The sequence below is a fragment of the Orbicella franksi genome, chromosome 10 (assembly GCF_964199315.1).
Source record: "Orbicella franksi chromosome 10, jaOrbFran1.1, whole genome shotgun sequence".
Lineage (NCBI taxonomy): Eukaryota > Metazoa > Cnidaria > Anthozoa > Scleractinia > Merulinidae > Orbicella > Orbicella franksi.
In genome coordinates, this window is record NC_138154.1 from 18,027,802 (window position 1) to 18,049,921 (window position 22,120).

Consider the following 22,120-nt stretch of genomic DNA (forward strand, 5'->3'; position numbering starts at 1 on the left):
GTCTGTGAGAAAATAATGAAAAGTGAATACTTACAGATCCCAAGTAACTGTCACGTCTTTGAATGCTTCAGAGGATATCGTTGTCAACTCCAGTCCATACAGCTCACTAAACACAACAGAAAAAAGAAACACTCAACATGCTGCGCTGGAAATTATAAGCTCTATATATCCTTTCACTACAAAGAAAAACTTTGGTAGCCCACGACACGCAGTTGTAAAACGTGTTACCTGATCTGCAAACAGTATTTTTTAAAATAATAAAATGACTTGGAAAGTAATTGGCTGCAAACAAGAGTGGAGAGGTTCTGCTTTCTATCCTCACTTATTGAATTCCATCAAAAGAAAAATACGTAACTATACAACGAAACGTCTTTGCATGCAGATATTTGGTAGTCTATTTGTACAGTTGAATCCTTCGACAACATCCGCCTGGAAACAGAATTGATTAGCTCTTGCGGAAAAGAGAAGGTTTTCAAAACAATAAACTACCACTTGACTTTTTCGCAGAAGTTGTTAAAACCTACCATAAAAATAAATCAACCAAAAAAATGAAACAGGGCAAAATTGAAAGTTTGTTAAATGCTAATAAACATACAGGTAGCAAATGTCCACATTATCAAAAGCACGAGAAGCAATTTTCTTCAGCACATTTGAGCCAAAGCGCCTGCAAATGAAAAGTAGTTGAACAGTAAGATATATGCACTTAACTACAACTTAATAGTGGATGATCTTGCCTACACACATGGACTTTAGAGTAATTACATCTTGAATATTGAGCTAATAATAAAAGAAATAATAAATATAGTAAAATATCTATGAAGCTTAGTTATGATAATAAAGCCAAGTTTGAAGGCATAAGGATGGCCCCTGCCTGTTAAAGACTCCAGTGAAAGATACAGACTTGCATACAAGCATTATGGCTGAGAGTAGACAGTTATCTGGAAAACATGTTAGCTTGCCAGAGGACATTTTCGCTCATGAACACTACAGTTAAGTTTATGTAACTGACCTTCTCTTTAGGCACCGAAACTGACTTCGATCACTTTTTCAAAATATCAAGTGCACTCTTGGTCTAACTTGAATTTAATCTAATTGTTTTAAAGCTCGTTTAAACAAATATCTAACTAAAAACAATGTCACTTACATGTAATTATAGTATGTCCATTGAACGTTTTTTATTCAAATTTCTCTCACTGCACAATCTGAGTTTTTCTAATCTTTTAATCGAACTCTTTTGTTCATATAGTCAAGCCCAATTTGATGTGAAAAAATATCTGCCTATGGTGACTAACAAAGAATCAAGCTCATCAGCTTTAGACACTTACATTGTGCAACCAGATCCTTGTATATTTTGAAAGGCTCCAGATTCAATAGAGGAGATTCTGTTGCCTCCAAAATTCCTTGAATAACAAAATGGAACATTGCATCAAAAGCCATATTTTTCACTTTGTAGAGATAGTAACAACACAAATAGATTGTATGATACCATTTTAGAAATACTGTTTTAAAAACCTTGTGGGAAAAGGCAGGCTAAAAAAAACGCACGTCTGATTGTCTGGGGAAGGTACAGTTTTGATCTTGGGCAAGTGTTTCAGTGGAAAATACACAAAAAGAGCCACAATACAGTATTCCCTTTTGAACAGACTATTCCCTCCTAGAAAACTCGGGCTTGTTGCCTAATTGTAAATACAAAGTAGGTCTAAAAACAGAAGCATATAAAAATGTTAAAAAATATATATATTAAAAACCGGATCGTTTATGTCATATAAGTGGTAATGGTATGATCCTACAATTGAGGACTACCAGAAACTGCAATGTCAATAGTGATGTCAATTTTATTACCATTTTATTAAATTGTATTTATTTATCATTTGCAATTATTTATTATCAATTATTTTAATTAACTAATTATGAAATATAATCATTAAGGTATTTACGTTCAATGCTTGTACGTACCACAGAGTATTTCGTGAAAACTCTGAACAACTTCCTGAGCATGTGACATTAACAAATGTCCCACTGCCAATTGTGGTGATTCTGTTATTTGAGATGTATCTGCGAATGCAAAGTTATGTCTGTTCACGGCTGTTTTGTTTCATTGTTTGGTTTACATCAAGAACGACAGCAAAAGCAAACTCGAAAACAATCGTCAACAACTAAGATACTGTAGTGTTCAATGCGGCAATCACTTATTAAAAAAAAAACATTTGCCAGAAAGAAAATCAGCACAAAAAATTACCAAGGCAACAGTCCTGTAAAATGGCTGCAGAACTGCATATTGCACTAGAACATGACTTCACTAAAAGCACTCTCCGCGATTCTAGAACTACTTACAGTCTATCAAATCGTTTGTTGTGAAAATCTCCACCCACTGGAAGTGTTGTGAGCTGATTATTCCTAAGGTCCCTGAAATGGGAAATAAAAAAGTGTCACAAGATAAACTACAGCCTATAATGTACAAAATAGAAGATCAAAGACTGCTCATAGCACAAAGTCCAGACAGTTCATTCATCAATCTGGAATAACCTACTAAGCTTTCAAACAATAATCGCAAAACCATGTTAAGGTGTTTGAGCTGAGCTTTTAGAAGTAAAAAGCCCTTGGAGTGTCCGCTTATTGCAGGCTTTGTGTAACAAAATGGCTTAATATTGATGTCCGCGTCCGCTTAACAGAGGTGTCCGCTGAATGCAGGTTTATTTTACAGTAAATGTGGGAAGGAAATCTAGGGACTCAAGCTGGTGTCCACTTAATAGGGGGTGTCGGCTTAATATGGCGTCCGCTTAATACAGGTTTCACTGTACGTATAGTTTCCCCCAAAAGGCGTTTTTGACTGATACCCTTACAAAGGAATCGAAATTATTTAAGAAAGATATTCTGCAAAAGAATTTATCTTTTCTAACTGCCACCCACCAACATTTATCCATAATGCAATAACATCATGGACCATTTCTCAATTAGTTACCAAAACAAGGTGCCACTTACAAGTCGTTAAAGGTTGTCATAACTGATAGAGTTCCATCTTCAATAAATGCAATTTCATTGTTCGCCAAATATCTAAAAGGAAGGAAAACACTATTTGTGAACAAGGCTCAAATGTCTACAACATTTTTACAAAATTTAAAGAAATAAAAAGATAAAATATAATTGACCTTGAATGATCAGTTGCTTGTCGAAGAATTAAACAAGAAGTGTGGTCAGTGAGTATAACCGAGTGCAGACGTTTTCTTTTTTCTATCCAGCATCATAAAGAGTTGAATCTGAAACTACAGCGATCACATTCCTGTGAAATGACACCTTATCTAATTATACTGAAAACGCCAAGTGTACCAGTCCCCGCCACATTATGTTGTGTTTTCGCTGAACGAGAATAATTAACTAAATAATATACACAGGAATGCTATCAAATGCGATCAAATCGTTTAACAACTTTGAGATTTACGTAACTCTTAAAAGGACACTACCAAGGCAATTTTGCTGTGCGTATTTTTGGACAGAACAGATGAGCGAGTACCTTCCTTTGTACAAAGAATATATTAAGATATTACATAAAGCATTGAATGGAGAGCGATTTGTACTTTAAGTTTGAATGGAGAGCAAATTGTACTTTTTGTTTAAATGATTTTCCACGTCTTGCTTGGAAAATCTGAAAACAGCTTCTTCCAGACTTTTTCAATTTGGCAACAAAACCTTTTGCGTGCGTAATCTTTATGACATTCCTTCATAGGTACAGTGTACTTACTATGTCTTAATTTTTGAACAAACTAAACTAATATATGAAGATTTCGATCAGTGAGTATAAATGAGTGCAGACGTTTTTCTCTAGCCAGCATCATAAAGAGTCGAATTTCAACCTATGGGCCAGTTTACATGGAGGGAGGGTGCCTCGGCTAACCGGGCTACCCAGCTAACCGAGCTATGTTGGGAAGGCTAACTTCTCATACGTTTCTTTAGAAAACGCATTGAAGCGTTTCCATGCTAGACAGGGTAGCCCACCTACACGGGGCACCCGGCTAGGCGGGATAGCTTTTTACCATGCAAACGGTTTGTGCCGGGCTATCCCAAATAGCCGGGGTGAGATAAACCGCGAAAGCATGGTGGCGCGAGGTGAAGTTTTTCGAAGTTACCATTTGCCAGTGTTATCTGCCGAACAGAATGACAGTCAATCTGAAGAAATTAATGTTATAGATGAGTCACAGGCAGAGAACAGGCCCGTGCCCGTGCAGGAAGCTGAATTAAGCTTTCTTTGTTTCTTTGGTCGGCCATTTTGTTTGTGCTTAGCGGCTGCTCAAAAGATAGCCCACGCAGCTCACTCACCGTCTCGGTTAGGCGAGTTGCATGTAAAGGCAGGCTTTGTGTCAACCTTTCCATTTAACATTAATTTTCTTCTAATGCCTGTAGTAATATTACTCCTAATACTTAAAAGCACACAACACAGTCACGGTAGTTACGAAATATAGGGAAATGTACTTACAGTCCAGTCAATGAACTTAAATCCTTGAACATAATCTTCAAAATCCTGCAAATTTGGTTGTCTTGCAAATACCTGCAATTTACATATTAAATGAAATAACCTTTTTTGTATCATAAATAAAGTATTTATTATTTATTATTATTGCATACTGCTTTCGATATATCAAAATTCAGCTTAGCAGCGAGGCTTAGAGGACACAAACAAAGAAAATTGAATGACCATGTTTATTCATTTCTTTTGTTTGTGTCCTCTAGGCCTTACTATCAAGCTGAATTTTAATATATCGAATGTGGCCTATTAATTGATTGGAATTTTCAGTGGCACACCCCACGGAGAAGTTTTCAGATTGACCTGAAATTTGGAGCGATGGTTTTACAGGGCAAAACTAGAGAACCAGGAGAACAAACTGAGAATTAGAATGGGGACCAACATCAAACTCAACCCACTTATGACGTCAAGTCTACCAATTCGAACCCTGGTCACACTGGTGGGAGGCGAGTGCTCTATCTGCCTCACCATCCTTGCTTCCCAAACAGCTAAAATACAAGCAAGCTTTACTAACTACACATGTGTCTAGGAGCCAAAGTGAAAAGACTGCTAAAGCAAATGTAAGCAATAGACTTAACTTACAAGGTTTGTAGGTTTGTCAGTCCATGGAATGCAGTATTTGGTACAACGTTGATAAGGTTATTTTGAAGATGCCTGTTAAAAAAAATTACACTTCATTGATTAATTCATTCTGCGCGTCATGCAACGAGGGGAAAGAAAAAGATTGGCAGGTTCTACACTCTCTTTTCACCAACTCCACATTAAACAGCCTTGTCAGAATGTCATAAAATGTAATAGAAATCAAACTTTGGTTAGTTCAGACAGAAACAGCATAATCATAGGTTAATGTCGATCTATCAATGATGGAGTCATTAAAACATGTTACCCTCTGTGCCTACCAGCTAATTTAACCTGCTAAACGAGTGTTTATGAAAGTCTCACAAGAAAACAAAGATTTGGGTAAGTTTGAAGGAGCGCAAGGCGGAAAAACGAGCAGATATTGTTGAGGGTGCTAAGTTTTTATTAGCAGTAAAATTTCAGTGACGTAAGTTTTCGTTTCTTAACAGGAGTATTTTGTAACAATAAATAGTTATAACTTAACTCATGAAACGAAGTTGAGTTTTTTTAATTCTTTTTTTATACTTACAGAGATGCCAGCTGTGTCAAGTTTGTAAACTGGTTTTCGTGTTTGAAATTGAACTTGTTGTTTGCCATGTTGCTGTAATGACAAAAAAAAAAAAAAAAAAAACACACAAACAGCCACATCAGCGAATGACATCAATTGAAGACCGCCAGGTCATTTCCAACTTTTTGAGACATCTTTGACAAACTTCTGATCAGTATCATCTCAAGAGCTATAAGAGATAGAATTCTCAAACTCCAACTTCACTTTAGGCCGCAGCACACTAGCCGATTTTTTGTCAGCCGATAAAAAATCTTCACTTGTCGGCTAGTGTGCGGTAAATTCAGACAAATCTGCGACAAGATCGGGGCTTGTCGGGCGATATCTGACAGTGCTAGATCTCAAAACGTCTTCTCGGGCCTTGTCGGGCCTTGCCGGCTAGTGTGCGGTGGACGCAGACTATTTGTCGGGGCTCGCGCGCGCTTCAACCAATTAGGAAATGTCATGAGAGTCACGTCACTGGAATAGGCGCCATCTTGATTTTGCATGACTCGGCCCCAAGCCTCAACAGGATGTGTCGCGACAGAAAATCGGCCCGTGTGCGGCAAGCTGATGGCCCGACAAATTTTAACCTGATTTGACTCCGACAAAAAATCTGCAGTTCTACGACAAAAACATCGGCTAGTGTGCGGCAGCGTTTACTGATGATTGACATCTCTGCCTCACACTTGCAATTGTCGCTAGTTTAAACTGTAGCCATTAGAAACTTGTCAGAAGGTTGTCAAAAAGTTATTTGAGAGCTTTGTCAAGTGGGAATGCTACGGCAGCTAGAAAAATTATTGAAATGATAAACCGGCAATGTTCAAGCACGTCCACAGCAATAATGCCTAGAACATGCAAGTTTGCATAGAGCTAAAATACTAACTATTACATTATACGCTTTCAGAAACTGGGATTGTATTTAGCGTTATAAAACTCAATATGAGCTAGGGTGTCGAGGGATCCCTTCTTCACTAGAAATCTGTTCATGAAAGGTTACTGACAGTGAAGCTCTTTGCAAAGCAGGGGAGGATAAGTGCAATCCAGGGTTACAATCTGCAAAGGATGTGACCATGAGCAGAAAGACGTTTCATGAAAATCATAAGGCACAACTGGAAAACGATCCTGTGATATCTAGTGATTGGGCATCTAGTGGAAATTCTCTGGCAACCCCGCTCCTCTTAACCCTAATTTAATGTTGTACGGAGGCTGTAGTCTGTGCACTTTTAGATATAAAAACCATCAACATTATTTGAGGGGAAAGAGGTTAATGTATATATGCTAGAGACAAGCATTCTCCACCGCAGTGTCTCGACACATTTCACGCCAATGGAAAGTGCAGTAGTCAAAACCTTCACAAGTCTACCACTATGTAAAGAATGTGATAGTTCTTACATTTCTAATATGCCATCAGGAAAAGCCCCATTCTCAACAGCAACGATGTCATTTGATTGGAGATAACTGTCGGTTAAAAGCAAAATAAAACACAGGTCAGTTACATTTCTATAAATTTACTCCACAGGACAACTGACAAATGTTGTGCAAAGAAAGCCGAATATTCAAGTAGCTAATTACCTCCAAAGTACATGACTATTGTAATCTTGAACACAATAACTTAGACACGATTTCTCCAAAGACATGTTAGATAATAAAGGAAAAAGTCAAATTGAAATCTACAAAAAAACAAGGACTGAAGCCATGAGAAAGTGATTAGATAGCAAGTTTAACTCAAAACCATGTACAAATCAAAAATATAGAAACCTGTGCTCACTGAGCAGTTAAGCATCATGATGAGAATGCATATAGATATCAACACACACAACCCGCCTCTTGTCCCCTTAATTTACCAAGAATTCTTAAAGATTATGGATAGGGTGGTCAAGAGTATCACATCAATGTTATACTTACAGATTGCGCAGAGTATCCAGTGCTACAAATGTTCCTTGTAGAATGTATGTGAGAGAGTTAGAGCGCAAATCCCTGAAAACACATTAAGATGCAATCAAGCAATAAGTGGTAGCTTAAAATATTCTAAGCCTTGATAGCTTGCCTTTTCAAAACTGAATGACTTGTGTTCTTTTTTTTTCCATTTTTATACTGACTTCTGAACACAGGTTTGGACGAAACTCTCCCACCTTGCTGAAAATGACATCGGCTTCTGTAGACTACATTATTGAACTTCCCCCTTGAATCTCTAAAATCTCTAAAATCTTGCAAAGATCCTTTATTAAAGGATCTTGTAAAGACCTTTGCAATGTTCCTCCAAGACCTTGAAAGATCTTGGCAAAATCCCTGAGCCAAATCTTTGGAGACCCTAGGCTGGCAAAAATTTAGATCCCAATGATTCTTGACCAGGGTCGCAATTTTTCACAACCTTTACATACATTACTTACATTACTTTCTTTACCCTCGGATTTCAGAGTAGCTTATGCAGCTAATATCTCCGAGCATTTAACCATCAGATGAGAGATAGACCACCACACGAGAACTACGTCCCCTACTCTTTTCGATCATACTGCGTAACAGTGAAATGAATGCTTTTGCAAAAACGTCTTCAAACATCTGGTAAGCTAGCCATGGATGAAATCAAAAGATGACAGTTCAGCAAATAACTGAAAATGTAACACTTTTTTTACATACAGTTGACTGACAACTGGCAAATGGCTTTTCCCTTGCACAGCTAATGGAACATAATGAAAACTGTTACTGTCCAGATGCCTGCAATAAAATAAGAAACCTATGTAAGCAACTAACTTCCCCTTGCTATTTCACAGTCGCATAAACTGAGTTTTAAAATGATTCTGGAACTGCTTTGATTTTGCTTTAATATAATGCTTTAGAAAAGGATTTAAATTCTCGCACCACTTATTCAACCAAATGCAGTGGACATGAAAATTCAAAACATTCGACTCAAACGTGCAGTCACACTGGAGTACGTTTTGGGACTGCTTGATAATGTCAAACCAATGAACTAAACTTATCCCTTTTGTTTTCCCTTGTTAATTCAACAATTTCGTATTAAGCTAATTCATCAAATATCACCAGTTTCGAAACACGCATGCATGATTTTTAAAATCGACCATTTTGTAATCTTAGTGAATTCAAATAAATTAAACCATGATTCACGCAACAGTGAAGTGTTCTCAGTGTCAAAGGGAGTTCAGGCAACTAGAAAATTCCCTTCAGTACATTTTTTATCCTCCACAGTAGATATTTGTGTTTTTTTTTGAGTGCTAAATCAATAAATTGCCATAATTCGATTAGACTAGTCACTATGTTTGCTTTTGCTTTTTGCTTGGTTTGTGAAAAGGCAAAGCGTGCAACAGACAACCGACAGTACTATTTCTTGAAACAGACACAATACTGAGTGTGAGGGTAAGGAAGACAAGTCAAAACAGTGAAAAGAATTGTAACCATTGCTAAGCATAGTAACTGAAGCCACTTACAGTATAGTTAAACTGGACAGATTCCTAAATGCCTCCGGGTGAACCGTGGAGTTAGTGAGCTGGTTGCCTGAGAAGTACCTGCAAACAATAAAAAACAGTTAAGGTATCAGCCAACCTTCAGGACCGTCCTCGCGCGGATCGCTTTAGTGCCCTCGTTTTTCATATAAACCCCCTACAAACTACAAATTTTCTGAAAGCTTAATAGTTCCAGATTATGTTTCTGAAAGTGAGTTCTGAATTTTTCTACAAGCCATAGTACCAATAAAATTGAACATATACAGGGCGGCCACTTCAGATATATCAATGTGTGTGAGCCCCGTTAAAACAAAATAAGATTACAAACTGCCAAAATACCCCATCTGCTTGTAATACAAAATGTAAGATAAAATTATCAGGAATAAAATGTGAAAAATTGACATGACTTATAGATTTCACCCTCGGCTGACAATTTTTTACACAACCTGTATTGTGCATTTGAAAATTTTTGTTGTTATTGCCATGGAGAGAAACGTTGTGGGTCAGCATGCTACCCATAGACATATTGATGAAGCACATCAGCCAATCAGAGTATGCTCTTTGTTGAAGCTATATTATTATTTTACAGTAAACAATTCTGAATCTCCTAGTGTGAATATAACAGATGTGAAAATGTGTAACCATGACATGTTAGTTGTGCAACTTACAACTGTCGAACATTATCAAGCAGCCACAGGTCCTCTTCTTGGACACTTGATATTTGATTGCGGTGGACAAATCTACCAAGAAAAGAGTGTCAACGGTTTATTTTAAAGAAAGAGTGACTCTTAAGTGACAACACAACAACACATCTATGTGAAGTCAAATACTAAAATTCAAGTTAGTACCGGTGTACATTGTACCAACAATCTCGGCAACTAAATTTCTATGATCCCAGTGTGTGTTTCGAAAAGTAACACTTAGCAAGAAAATGGAAGAGTCTAACTTACAATCGTTGCAAGGTCCTGATTCTTTCAAATGGTTTATGAACACTTTGCTGAGTGCTGAAATTTAAAAAGTTTTATTAAACGGTAGACAACAATTATACTCAGACATGTAACAGTGCTAAATTAATGCACTGGAACCGTACAACACGGTTCATTAATGCTACTGAACAAAAGATGCCCACAATAGCATCAGAATGGGACATAGGTGTAGAGCACCATATTTTGTAGATGTTGCGACCATTGATTCCACCTAAAGAGGATATGAGCCGTTTACAATTCACTAAACAACTAGTGTGGAATCCACTACACCACAAATTCAATCTTCCAAAAGAAATGTTGAAATATTTTCAGTTTTAAAATTACTATCAAAAACTGATAATAGTTTAACAGATATTTTAATTTGGTACTATATACTGAGGTTATAAATGTATAAATTAATATAAAATGACTTACGCATGAAAATCTTCAAGTAATGGTGAGAAATCTGAACTGGCAAAACTCGACAATGAAGTAATACGATTATTTTCTAAATGCCTACAAAAAAAAGCAACAGATTGCCAGCATTGAAAATACAAATTTAATCACCAACTAAGGTGTAATGGACATAATGGATATCAAAGAAGAGATATTAAGATCTACTTTTAGTTATTTTCACCGGATCCTTCCAGCATCTTAATGTCACCTATCTATTCAGTGGGCAAACAAAGTCAAGTCCAATAGCCTAGGGTTAGTAGATTTTGTAGTCAGGCCAGTTGATTCTGTCCTTTACTTGCCAGAGAGGCAATTGAAGTTTCTTGAGAAAAAAACTAACATTCAGGCTTTCTGGTTAGTAAACATAGTTACGGCAGGCACTCACAAGTATAAAAGAGATGGCAATGGTGAAGATGACTGTGATAAAGCTGGATGAGGAAAATTTGTCAACAGATTGTCATTCAACCATCTGAAAAAAGAAAAACATTGCGAAGATGCAATTGCAATTAGGAAACTTGTAGAAGACACACAAGAATGTACAATCAAGATTGCTAACTGGTTCACAACATTGTAGGCGACGCATACAAAACAAATTGTGCCATGACTAAAATTATAGCTGGCATCGATTTTACACTGTCTAATGGCCCCCTCTCTATAAAACATCTCTCTATATCTACAATGGCCAGTTAATTCTATTTGTGGGTGGCTGCAAAGGAATCTTATGCACTACATAACCTTTGGAATGAACATTCTACACCGGTACCAAACCATAGTGAAACCACCAAATTCTTCATGATGTCAATAAAACTGTAAAACTTACTGTGAAAACTGTAAGAATTCGATTTTCCACTGCTGGTATACTTACAGATCGTCCAAAGCAGGCAAGTTTTTGAAGGCATTGTGCATCACATATCTCGTCTGGTAAGGACTTTGCTGTTGCATTAAAATTCTAAAAGGAAACATACCAGCATTACTCCTGCATAACCCTACTCAGTGCTCAAAACCAGCTTGCCCATCACACAAACAGCTCTGAAATTTGGCTTGCCCTGAGCGAGTATTAGTTTACCCTTGCTTTGATTTGGTTAGCAAACAACTTTCCTGGGCCCTTGACCATGGGGCAAGTGAAAATAAGTTGTCGTCCCAGGTGACCATATTGTACTTTTTTTCTGCTACTAAGAGCTAACCACTGCACAGACAGTGATAACAAAATGACAAATTAAATAATCTGAGATGACTAATTAACATGTGATGTGTCTTCTTTTCCTTCAATAGAGTGCCATCAGTGCCTTTAGACTCTCACAAACCAGCGATTGGAGAATAGTTAACAACTCCATACTCTAGAAATACAAACAACTGTAACAGAGACCTAAGCAAGGAAGATATCATTATTAACATAAAAACTCCCTCAGTCATGTTTTTGTTCTACTTACAACACTCTCAGCTTTGGAAGATTTTCAAATGGACTGCTGAACGATTCTGCCGTTATGGTTTCTAAACGGTTCCCTCGGAGATCACTACAGAAATCAAGATATATACAATCTAAAATTACTGACAAACTACGGCTGTTAAACAGTTACAAACAATCCAAGGAACTCTGCAATGTAATTAAAAAAATTCAGGACAACAAGGTGGTAATTAATGGCGGCTGCCCACTTTGGCTAGAGTATCAATTTGGACTTTGTGGGGGAGGGGAGTGCATGCTGTGATTTGGTTTCGTATCCCTTACAGTTTGGCCTGGGTTCATACAATTAAAGAGGAAAGTTGGTAACAGTTTCCAAAACTTCCCAGCACTGGAACTTTAATGGACCAACACTGCCACTCTTAATCAGTTGATTGTACAGTGATGGTATCAAACATGCCGCCAATCATTGGTGAACAAGTTGTGGTCATTTTCGTAAACTGCAATTACACTCTTTATTTCTCTGAGTAGTTTTGCAAAAAAAGGTTGCCTGATGGCAGGTTATCATTTTCTGGGCATAAGAGGTTGCAATAGCAACAGCATGCACATAATCTGTTGAAAACACCTTTAAATTAGGCTTGAGGTGCTAATACTTCAAAATTGTGCCTGGGGACACCCAATTTTTATTAATTTAGAAAATTTTGATTTATAGAATACCAAATTTTCAGGAAATCTACAAGTGGAGTTCACAACCATCTTCAAAATTGAACCCAATCCATAGAAACTTTCAAAAGTGTAAGAAATGACAAGAAAGATGTAGACTTACAGATGTAAAAGCTCTGGAATTTCATAAAACACATTAGCACCAATGGTTTCCAAATTATTCACATGTAACTCACTGGATAAAGAAGAAAATAATAATATAGTAATAATAATACATTGTAATAATAATAATAATAATAGTAATAAATTATTGTCTATTTTGTTAACACTGACAGGACTATATCTCTTCAGGGTGACAGACAACATTTGCTGCAAGTCATGAAGAAATTCTCTTTTCCAAGCAAATTGCAAGTTCATCATAAATTTTTAGTTTCTACTTCACGTGTCACTTTCCCTGCACCGCTTTTGTTCTTCGAGAGAACACCTCCCTGCTAACTCACCACATACTAAATTAAAAATAATGAACACATTTGAAACGATGCGATACCTGGTCTGGAAGAAATATCCTTCTGTGCCAATTTGTATCTTAAGCAGCATAATTGGCTTTATCAATATTATGCTTAATGTAAGTATCACCTTGTTAAACTGACTTTATTTGTATCATTACTTCATTAGTGGCTAATCTTAAAAATTGATGACTCTAAGTTCCAGATATGAGAAAGATTGCAGGTCAAAAAACAAGATCAATCCAGCGAGTCAGCTATCTAACACAACAGATAAAGGAAAATGTCTGACCACTTAGTGTGACTGATAAAAATATTGATGACCCATTGGTCAGGAATTTGTTATTGACACCTTTCCAATAAACGTAACTGGAAATACCTGTAAGTAGCTAAAAAGTGGAACTGGGCATTAAGTAACAAAAAAGGCATGAAAAGCAATTAATATTACCTAATAAAAAAAACAAACAAACAAACTGCTTTGCTGATACTTACAGAACTTTAAGATGGATTAAGTTGGAGAATGCCCCAGTAGAAATGGCTGAGATTTGGTTGTTGCTTACATTCCTAAAATGTATATTTGAAGTTAGAAAAACATACTGTCTAGTTATTTATTTTTTTCTTTACAAAAATAAATAAATAAATTTCACTTATAAGACAATAATTCTCTAGTTAGGAATCTTTTTGCAGGTCTACCAGGACTTTAAAATGCAATTTCTACTGCTGTTGATGACAGCGACGAGGATGTTGTTGTTATTGGTGATGATAATGATGATGATGGTGATGATAATGATGACGACGACAAAGATGATGATGATGATGATGACCATGAGGACAACAAAGATGACGAAGATGATGATAAAGCATTAATCAGCAATGTTATAGTTTATGAATATCACTGTTCACTCAGTTTCAGGAAATAAACCCTACGCTTGTAAATAATTTTGAGTTATTCAAATTGATTCTGAGTCTGCTCTGTAGTTGCTTTATACAGCTGCAACTGTACTTAGTATACCTCTGAATAAGAAAAAAGAAAACTCACAAGTGAACAAGCTGGGAGTCATTTCCAACGAAAGGTCGCATGTTAGGAACGGTGAGGCTGTCAATCTCATTCTGATCCACAGACCTGCCAACCGCAAGCAAGAAAGCTTTCAATCAGTTACATTTCCTTGTTATCTTGTTAGATTGTTTCTTACAAACAATTGGAAATGGTCAAGTTCCACCAAAGACTTTTTTTATGAAATGGTTATTTCTAACTGTGATCATATATAGTTACTAACTATGCTGTGAGCTCAGCTTTTTTTAGAGTTTCACACTTCAAACCAACTGCTATTTACAGGAGTTCACAAGTGTAAGGACTAGATGGTCTATGAGTTATTGGGTGGCCAGAGGTCACATCGAGTTGAAGGTAGATGCTGTAGAGATGACTTAGGCACATGTATTTAACCCATATGAATGGCACAACATTCAACTATGGCAAGGTAAAGGTTAATTGTCATTTATTATGACTCAAAATCATCTTTTGGAACTGGCTGTATTGAATATTCTACTTTGGCTAGTGCCAACAATTAACATATCCTTAATCAGTACTGAAAAAATACATTTCTCTTGCAATAACTGATACAAAACATTAACAGCTACTCAACACTAACTGAAGAAATCGCTAACTTATGGCTATCAGTATAAAAAGAAGTATTACTGTACTCACAGATATCGTAGTGACTGGCAGTTTATGAAAGATCCACCAGGGAACTTCTTTAACTTGTTCTTGCTAAGGGCTCTGTAACACAATAAAGTACAAAACTGTGGATCTTTTTGCTGATGTCAGGCTTAAATTCTGATTTTTTTCATATTTCAAACAAAAAATCAACCACACCACTCGATTTATCGAGGTTCCATTAGAATCCATCGCAAGCTCATAAAAATATGGGAATGGGAACCCTAACTTGCCAATTTGTACAAAGAAATGTATGCGAAAAATTGTTGTCATTGCATGGCATTGGTACAAAGGTCCATTTATCCAATTTACACTTTATTTGTCCATTTTACATTTTGAGTACACACTAAGCATCTTTAACACAAGTCTTCAGGTTTCACAAATCAGATTTGTACTAAATGCTAGTCCAAATGTTACTATGTACAGCTTGAGTGCCACACATGTGTACTTCAGGACAGTATGGGGTGAAAATGAGTTGTTTAAAAGTGCTCCAAAGTGCAAAAGTGGAGCACATTTTCAAAGTTGGCTTAACCCATGGATGGGATGACTTGCCTTCCTTTCACATATTAATTCGCCAATGAAATGTGTCACTTTCCAAAAGCACTGCTGAATCCAGTTACATTCAATTCATATTTCATTGCATGAAAGTGATGGTATGTTAAATGACTCTGCTGCATTTCTGGAATAGCGCGAAAGCTGGAACCAGATTCATGAAGTCCCCCTGGGTAAGGATGTATCCTGATAAGTAATTGACTGTTTCTACACACAAGTTGGTAAAGGTGCATTCAGATTTTACCAAAGGAGAGCCGCATGGATCTAGCCTTGAGTTCATCTTAAATTATTCATACTTACATGTATTCTAGGTTGGGTAAATCAAACCATTCATTCGGAATCCAGTCAATCTCATTCTCAATCAGAATACTGCAGATAATAAATTAACTTCAAGTTTATTTTCAACTGTTCCATGGTACTGAGATGGCACACAGGTAAGGTGCATTAATTCAGTACTGTCTTTAAGCTAATTTGAGTGGCTGTTGTATTTTGGAGTCCTGTGACTTAGGACCATCAACTAAGTGGTTTCATTTGAAGGGATTTTTTCACGGTTTGGTGCATATGCAAGCTGCATCTGCTAACAACACATTTAGGTACTAAATAGGAGCTGGGATAATTCACTGTTCATTCTATAACATACTCTTGTAAGATGGATTACTGATCAACTAGCAGTTAATTTTTCAGCTAATTTACAGGAAAGTCAAACACATGTTGAACTGAAGAAAACTTACAGCTTCTGAAATTTACTGCAGAATTGCTTGTATTTTAAGAATTTAATTGATATAATTATGAAAATTAATTAAGTCAGCAGTATACTTAACAACAAAGGAATCAACAATTGAAAGAAATTTGACTCACATTCTAACCAAAGCCTTTGGCAAGTTGGTGAAGTTGTGGATAAACAGCTGGATTTTATTTGCATACAAGTCACTGAAAGGGAGATATAATAGGTTCATGTGTGTAAACATGGCTAGACTAAGTATAACAAAAATTTTGCTGTGTTTTAAACACGAAATAGCAATGGCACACAATGGCACTATTGCTAAGAATTATTGTGGGATATAGGAGTCTATAGACCCTATTCACAAATGGCTGCCAATTAAAAATTCTTTTGGAAGTATTAAAATTAGCCCAACTAACCTCGTTTTTGAGTAGATGATTCAAAAGAATTTTTATGCTCAAACGAGGTTAGTGGGGTTAATTAAAATGCATACAAAAGAATTTTAAATTGGCAGCCATTTATGAATAGGGTCTACATGTATAATGGTTAACCCTAGCCTTACAATTATTGAAAGCTAACTTCTGTCAGGTCAGTGATATTTAGGCTCATCTGAGTGCTATTTAGGCTCACCCTAGTGCCATTTCATCATTTTGCCATTTCATGTTTAAACATCACCCCAAATTCTTCTTTCACGTTTTAAAAATTGCATTTTCTAAACTGATCAGTAAGTGACAAATTATTCTTCCAGTCAGTTTACTTTAATTTACCAACTAGCATATTAAACTGAATTAATTCCATTCATATTCCTTAAATCATATCACACCCTTACTATACAGCTTTACTGTTCTGCAAGAAAATATAACTCTGATTGATTTCCTTGGTATTCCAAATTTTGGAACACAGACCCCTAAGCAGACCATTCAATATTAGTCTCAACAAATTTCTTCTTCGCACCTTGTACTTGTAAAAGACAACAGTTTATTGTTAAGCTGAATTTATTTCCCTTCATTGGCTGTCAGACAATATCAGTTAAAAGGTTTCAGTTTACAAAAGCACCCTGAAACCAAATATACTTGCAGTATCCTCCAACTTTGGTTCATGCTCACTAAGAATGGATGCTAAAATTATTGGCAGAGTTTTAAAAGAGCTACAGACTATAATTGCCACTAAAATTCTAACCTAATGGGAGATATAAAACTAATTATTCCCTGTATTCTTGGAAACCTAAGAAGCTTTTCTTTCTGATTTTTTTGCAAAAGAAGTCTCACAAAATTTCCTTATCATTGATTACAAAATAGGAGATTTGAATTTTTGGGCAAAACTGAGGAATACTGATATACCTTCAAAGGATTCTTTAAAGGCAACAAAGTGGCCATAACAACAAGGTGATCATTAATTTGTAACAGGGTAGTGATAAGGCTGGGTCATCATGTACACTTACACGAGAATAATTCAAGACACTAACAAATGATGAAGTCACTTACAGCTCTTCCAGTGCAGCATTCTTTGAAATATCTGGAAAGTCAGTCAGTGCATTTTCAGCCAAATTTCTGTGGAGCAAATATTAAAATTTATACATGGGAGTGACACAATGCATAGTTCTCATCCACAGACACGTTTGTGAATCCTGTTTAGATTTACTAGATTTTTGAATTTTTTAGTGGAGTTTTCTCAAGATGATTCAGCTACAACTGTATTATAGAAAATGCTCTGATTAACTGCAACAAACAATTGGCCTTGCTTTATTATGATAGTTATTAATAATTATTTTACTCTTATTATGACTTGCATTTTAAACTTGCATTGTGTAGAACTATATGGAACTTGCATTTACAAGTACTTTATACTTACAATGTCTTTAAACTTGTCAAGTTGTGAAAAGCTGTGGCATCAATATATGCCAAGCCAGAGTTGAAAATTGTTCTACAAAATAGTGAAGACAATGGTCAATTGATGTACATTTTATTAATGTATTGTAGCTATGCCACAGCTATGTACAATTTTATACAAAGTCCAATTGCCACCACCTCTGGCATTGCACTCTATTAGCCATATAGTAGCCATTTAATTATTTTTAAAGCCCTTTTAAAATATATTGTACATACAAATGTACTAGTTAAAAGTAGCTAGACTTCCCTCAGGCTGTTGGTTTTGCTATTGGCAAGGACATTTCTCACTAGCTATTAGGGTTACATGTACATATATACATGTGTAACTCGATCCAAGCTCATAGAAAAGAAATGGAGAATTGCTAGTGTACACATATAAGAAATGGATACAATTTTCTATTAACAGGTTTATGAAAAGGTCACCTTTCTCTGTCAAAAGTGGTATATAAAAGAGTTAGTAGTCTGGACCCTTGGACAGAACTCGGTTTCTTGTAGCAAAAAAACTGTCTACGTTGGTACGTCACCTGCTCACAGCAAGGACTTCCACATAAAAAGGACGGGGGTGCTCATCAGAAATTTCGAAAAGAATCCCTAAGAGGTACCAAAATCCTGTTTTGTGGGTGTGGCTTGAAATGTTTTTTCACCCCCAAGAGGTACCAATTCTAAAACAACAATTTTCTCCTCGAAGTCATTTCTTCTCAGCTCAAATACCCTGAAAAGTAGCGCAAAAGCTCCAGCTGTGGACCCATTGAGGCTGAACACCCTACCAAAACCAAAAGGTACCAAAACTGCGCTTTTAATCCCTAAAAGGTACGACAAGCACCCCTGTCCTTTTTATATTGGAGTCTGCCCTGAGCACCTGCCTCCCCTCGCCCTCCACTAGGGCTACCCTTTTCCAAGCCCATTGTGTTTCATAACCATTTTTGATAGGTTTTCTTCAGTTTCTGATTATACATTTTACATCTGGGTGGAAAGAGGCAGTCTCAGAGAGCAGCTGTGTATGTCTCACACAAGAATGTTTACCTGCAATGCCTCAACAGCAGCATATTTACAGATCCTCAAAAATGTGTACAACTTTAATTTGCAAAGCAATTAATACTGTGAAGTAGTATGTCTTTTTCTTTTTCTTTTTTAATCCAAATCTTATTTGCATTGATCAACTCCTTTCTTCAAGTCTTATTTTTTCCTTAGACAGTATATTTCATGCACAAGTGAATGGTGTATTTTGCATATTCTGGCTGGTTAAGCCAAAGAGAACAAAATACGGCTTCCCATTTTGCTTTGGTAAACAAAAACATATACACTGGTATATACTAAAACAGTTATTCAGCCTCAGTCCCAGTCAATCAATCAATCAATCAATCAATCATTCAATCAATTTGTTCATGTCAAAACGTGGGATGAGATTGCCCTCCATATCAAAGGCTCAAGTATGGTATGCTTGTTAATGAACAATTTAATTAATGATTTCATGGAACTGATAATGAAAGCGGCAGATATTTACCACCTTTTCAGAACATGATTGTGAAATTATTTTACATACATGTCTTCAATAGTGACTGCAAGGTCCTCAGTGCTCAGCTTCTCTACCGCTCTGTTCCTAACGTTTCTGGAAAACAAATTTGACATATCAACAAAGATGTCAATGGACATACACACAGCATTTTTCCAAGTGTCACTTTCCTATGGTTTTGCATAATTTTGCCGAAAGCTTACAATATCGTATCTGAACATAAAAATTATGAACAATTATAAACATGACTGCAACGTTCTCTGATGAACAAGTCACATCAAAGAGAGCTGTTTGCTCTCATCTGAGATCTTTTAGCTCAGGTGCATGATCAAGAATATTTTTAGGTATAACAACATGAGGAAAAAGATCAGTTTTTTCCTTATGTTGATATATTCATGTTGTTATGTTGTTAGCATGTCACATTTATGTCAGCATACATGTTCACTCTGCAATCATTAAAAGACATAACATCCTTCTTATGCCCTTATGTTTATGCCGTTACATCTACATTTATTGAGTCAGCAGAAACTATATACAGTTATCATGCTAACTTTTAAATAACATAAGAATAATAAAATAATGCTAATTAAAATATCACACGTAATAGAAAAATACACATATATGTATAGTACACTGGACAAAACTGTTCTGGAGCAATGTTTTACCACAAAAAATTGAACAAACAAAGTGACATGACTAATTTTGTGATTGTCTTAATAAACTCACTAAATTCCACACATGGAAAAATATTTTTATATGGATCACACAAGAAAGGCTTGCATTACACCTTGTCCAAATTTGGTAACAGAGTCACAAAGTATGTAAAATCACTTGATTTGTGAGAAATGAGTCAAATGTAGAGTGTTGTTTTGCCAAGAAACTCTTTACGTGCTGGTGGATTTTTTGGCAAGATTTTGACACAAAAGCATGAGAAAGACTTACAACTTTATTTGGCCACTGAAATACGATACTCTCTTCAGAGACTGATCTTCTTTAAACTGGCTTTAAACTGATCTTGCCACTAGACCAGACTTCTGCTTGTTTTGAATATGGCTGCCTTTAGCTTGCACTTCGCACAAGCCACAATTACACAAGATGAACTGCTGTGTTAAAGCGTGATCGGCCGAGAACTTCGGACACTGCTATTTTTGCTTTTAGGAAAGTTTTCAAACCTTTTTCTGGGCTCATCTACCAGGAGCTTGCCATTTTCTCACAATTTCTTGCTTAACGAACTCGAAATAACTTTCTTAGGTTTGCCTTGTGGCTTTTAGTGGTAGCATCACGACTTGAATCTTTGCTTCTCTAAACTGTTAATGTAATACAGGATTACAGTGCTGTTCAGATGGATATCACTCCTTCTTCATAGGATCTCGTCTAATTTGTGAAAGAATTCCACAAACACGCAACGATGTTCTTTGCACAACAACACTGATCTAACACTACCATGTCAATGTAAACTATGATTATTTCCTTTCTCAGCAATCGCATGATTTTCCGTACTTTTGTTATTCATTCCACAACTTTAGATTCTCTGTAACTCAAGTCTTCCTTGCGTGATCGATGTGAAAATAAATTTCCATGTGTGGAATTAAATAAAGTTTAAGATGCTCACAAAAATTATTTGAATCGCTTTGCTCGTTTTAATTTTTTGTCATAAAACGTTGATCCTGAACAGTTTTGTCCACCGTACTGTAGTATAAATATATCTACTTATATAAAATAAGTAATAGTAATTATCGGACCGAGGGAAGTACAATTGACAGGGAGTAATCAAGAGTAATTTCAAAATCGTGTAAAAAAATTCAAAATTGGATGAGCGGGAAACGTGAAGCCAATTTTGAATTTTCATTTAAAAGTTTTAAAAAGCGCAGGAAACACTGAGAAGGAAGCCATTAAAGCGCGCATAATCAACATGCAAATAGCGTATGTATCCAATTACCGAATTCCAGTTACAAAAAGTTCAAATTGGATACCTGTAATTGGACACCCACATGATGCCCGCCAATTGCATGACAAATAGGCGCCAGAGAACCAATCAGGATCGAGAAATTTGTTATAGATACAATTATAATAAATATATAAAAATAAATAAATGATTATCATCATATCTATCACAAAATTCTTGATCGTGATTGGTTCTCCCTACACCTATTTGTCATGTAATGGGCACACGATTACGTGGGTGTCTAATTACAGGTGTCTAGTTACAGGTATCTGATTTCAACAAGTCGTAATTAGATACCTGTAATTAGATACTTCACCATTCGCACATTAATTGCATGCGGTTTAATCGCTTTTTTTCTTAATATTTCTTACAGTTATGGAATGCACTACTCACTTTTTCACTCAAAAGAAGTTCTCAAAGGCCGTCAATAAAACCAGGAACATGGAACATATACCGGAACATTCCAGAACATTAAAAAAATTACAATAATTATGAGAAAAATAAATTAAATTAAATAAAGGAATAACAAATGACAGATAAATAAGTAAAAAAATAATAAATAAAAATAAACTGGTATCAGCTTGAAAAATGAAAAGAAATTTTGCTGACAGGGAGTCGCGTGTGTGGCAGGGGATAAAGAACAATTATTATTCATTCAACT

The 22,120-nt window shown here is 36.1% G+C and overlaps 1 protein-coding gene across 3 annotated transcripts in view; it reads right to left on the reverse strand.

Moving 5' to 3' along the window:
* Positions 1–22,120, reverse strand: part of LOC145499901 (uncharacterized) — a 71,765-nt gene that overhangs the window by 46,957 nt on the left and 2,688 nt on the right. For 2 of the 3 annotated variants that reach the window (XM_081479418.1, XM_081479420.1), the window contains exons 2-29: positions 19,545–19,610; positions 17,964–18,035; positions 17,597–17,662; positions 16,250–16,321; positions 15,692–15,760; positions 14,831–14,902; positions 14,165–14,248; positions 13,618–13,689; positions 12,786–12,857; positions 11,991–12,074; positions 11,426–11,509; positions 10,946–11,029; positions 10,543–10,623; positions 10,093–10,146; positions 9,811–9,882; positions 9,128–9,205; positions 8,322–8,399; positions 7,590–7,661; positions 7,077–7,142; positions 5,667–5,738; positions 5,102–5,173; positions 4,472–4,543; positions 2,983–3,054; positions 2,335–2,406; positions 1,957–2,055; positions 1,326–1,400; positions 596–664; positions 35–106 (exon numbers count right to left, since the gene is read on the reverse strand). In XM_081479418.1, the coding sequence (XP_081335544.1) occupies positions 35–106; positions 596–664; positions 1,326–1,400; positions 1,957–2,055; positions 2,335–2,406; positions 2,983–3,054; positions 4,472–4,543; positions 5,102–5,173; positions 5,667–5,738; positions 7,077–7,142; positions 7,590–7,661; positions 8,322–8,399; positions 9,128–9,205; positions 9,811–9,882; positions 10,093–10,146; positions 10,543–10,623; positions 10,946–11,029; positions 11,426–11,509; positions 11,991–12,074; positions 12,786–12,857; positions 13,618–13,689; positions 14,165–14,248; positions 14,831–14,902; positions 15,692–15,760; positions 16,250–16,321; positions 17,597–17,662; positions 17,964–18,035; positions 19,545–19,610 (2,073 nt within the window). The remainder of the gene's footprint in view (positions 1–34; positions 107–595; positions 665–1,325; positions 1,401–1,956; positions 2,056–2,334; positions 2,407–2,982; positions 3,055–4,471; positions 4,544–5,101; positions 5,174–5,666; positions 5,739–7,076; positions 7,143–7,589; positions 7,662–8,321; positions 8,400–9,127; positions 9,206–9,810; positions 9,883–10,092; positions 10,147–10,542; positions 10,624–10,945; positions 11,030–11,425; positions 11,510–11,990; positions 12,075–12,785; positions 12,858–13,617; positions 13,690–14,164; positions 14,249–14,830; positions 14,903–15,691; positions 15,761–16,249; positions 16,322–17,596; positions 17,663–17,963; positions 18,036–19,544; positions 19,611–22,120) is intronic. The other variant, XM_081479419.1, reaches the window with a different exon arrangement.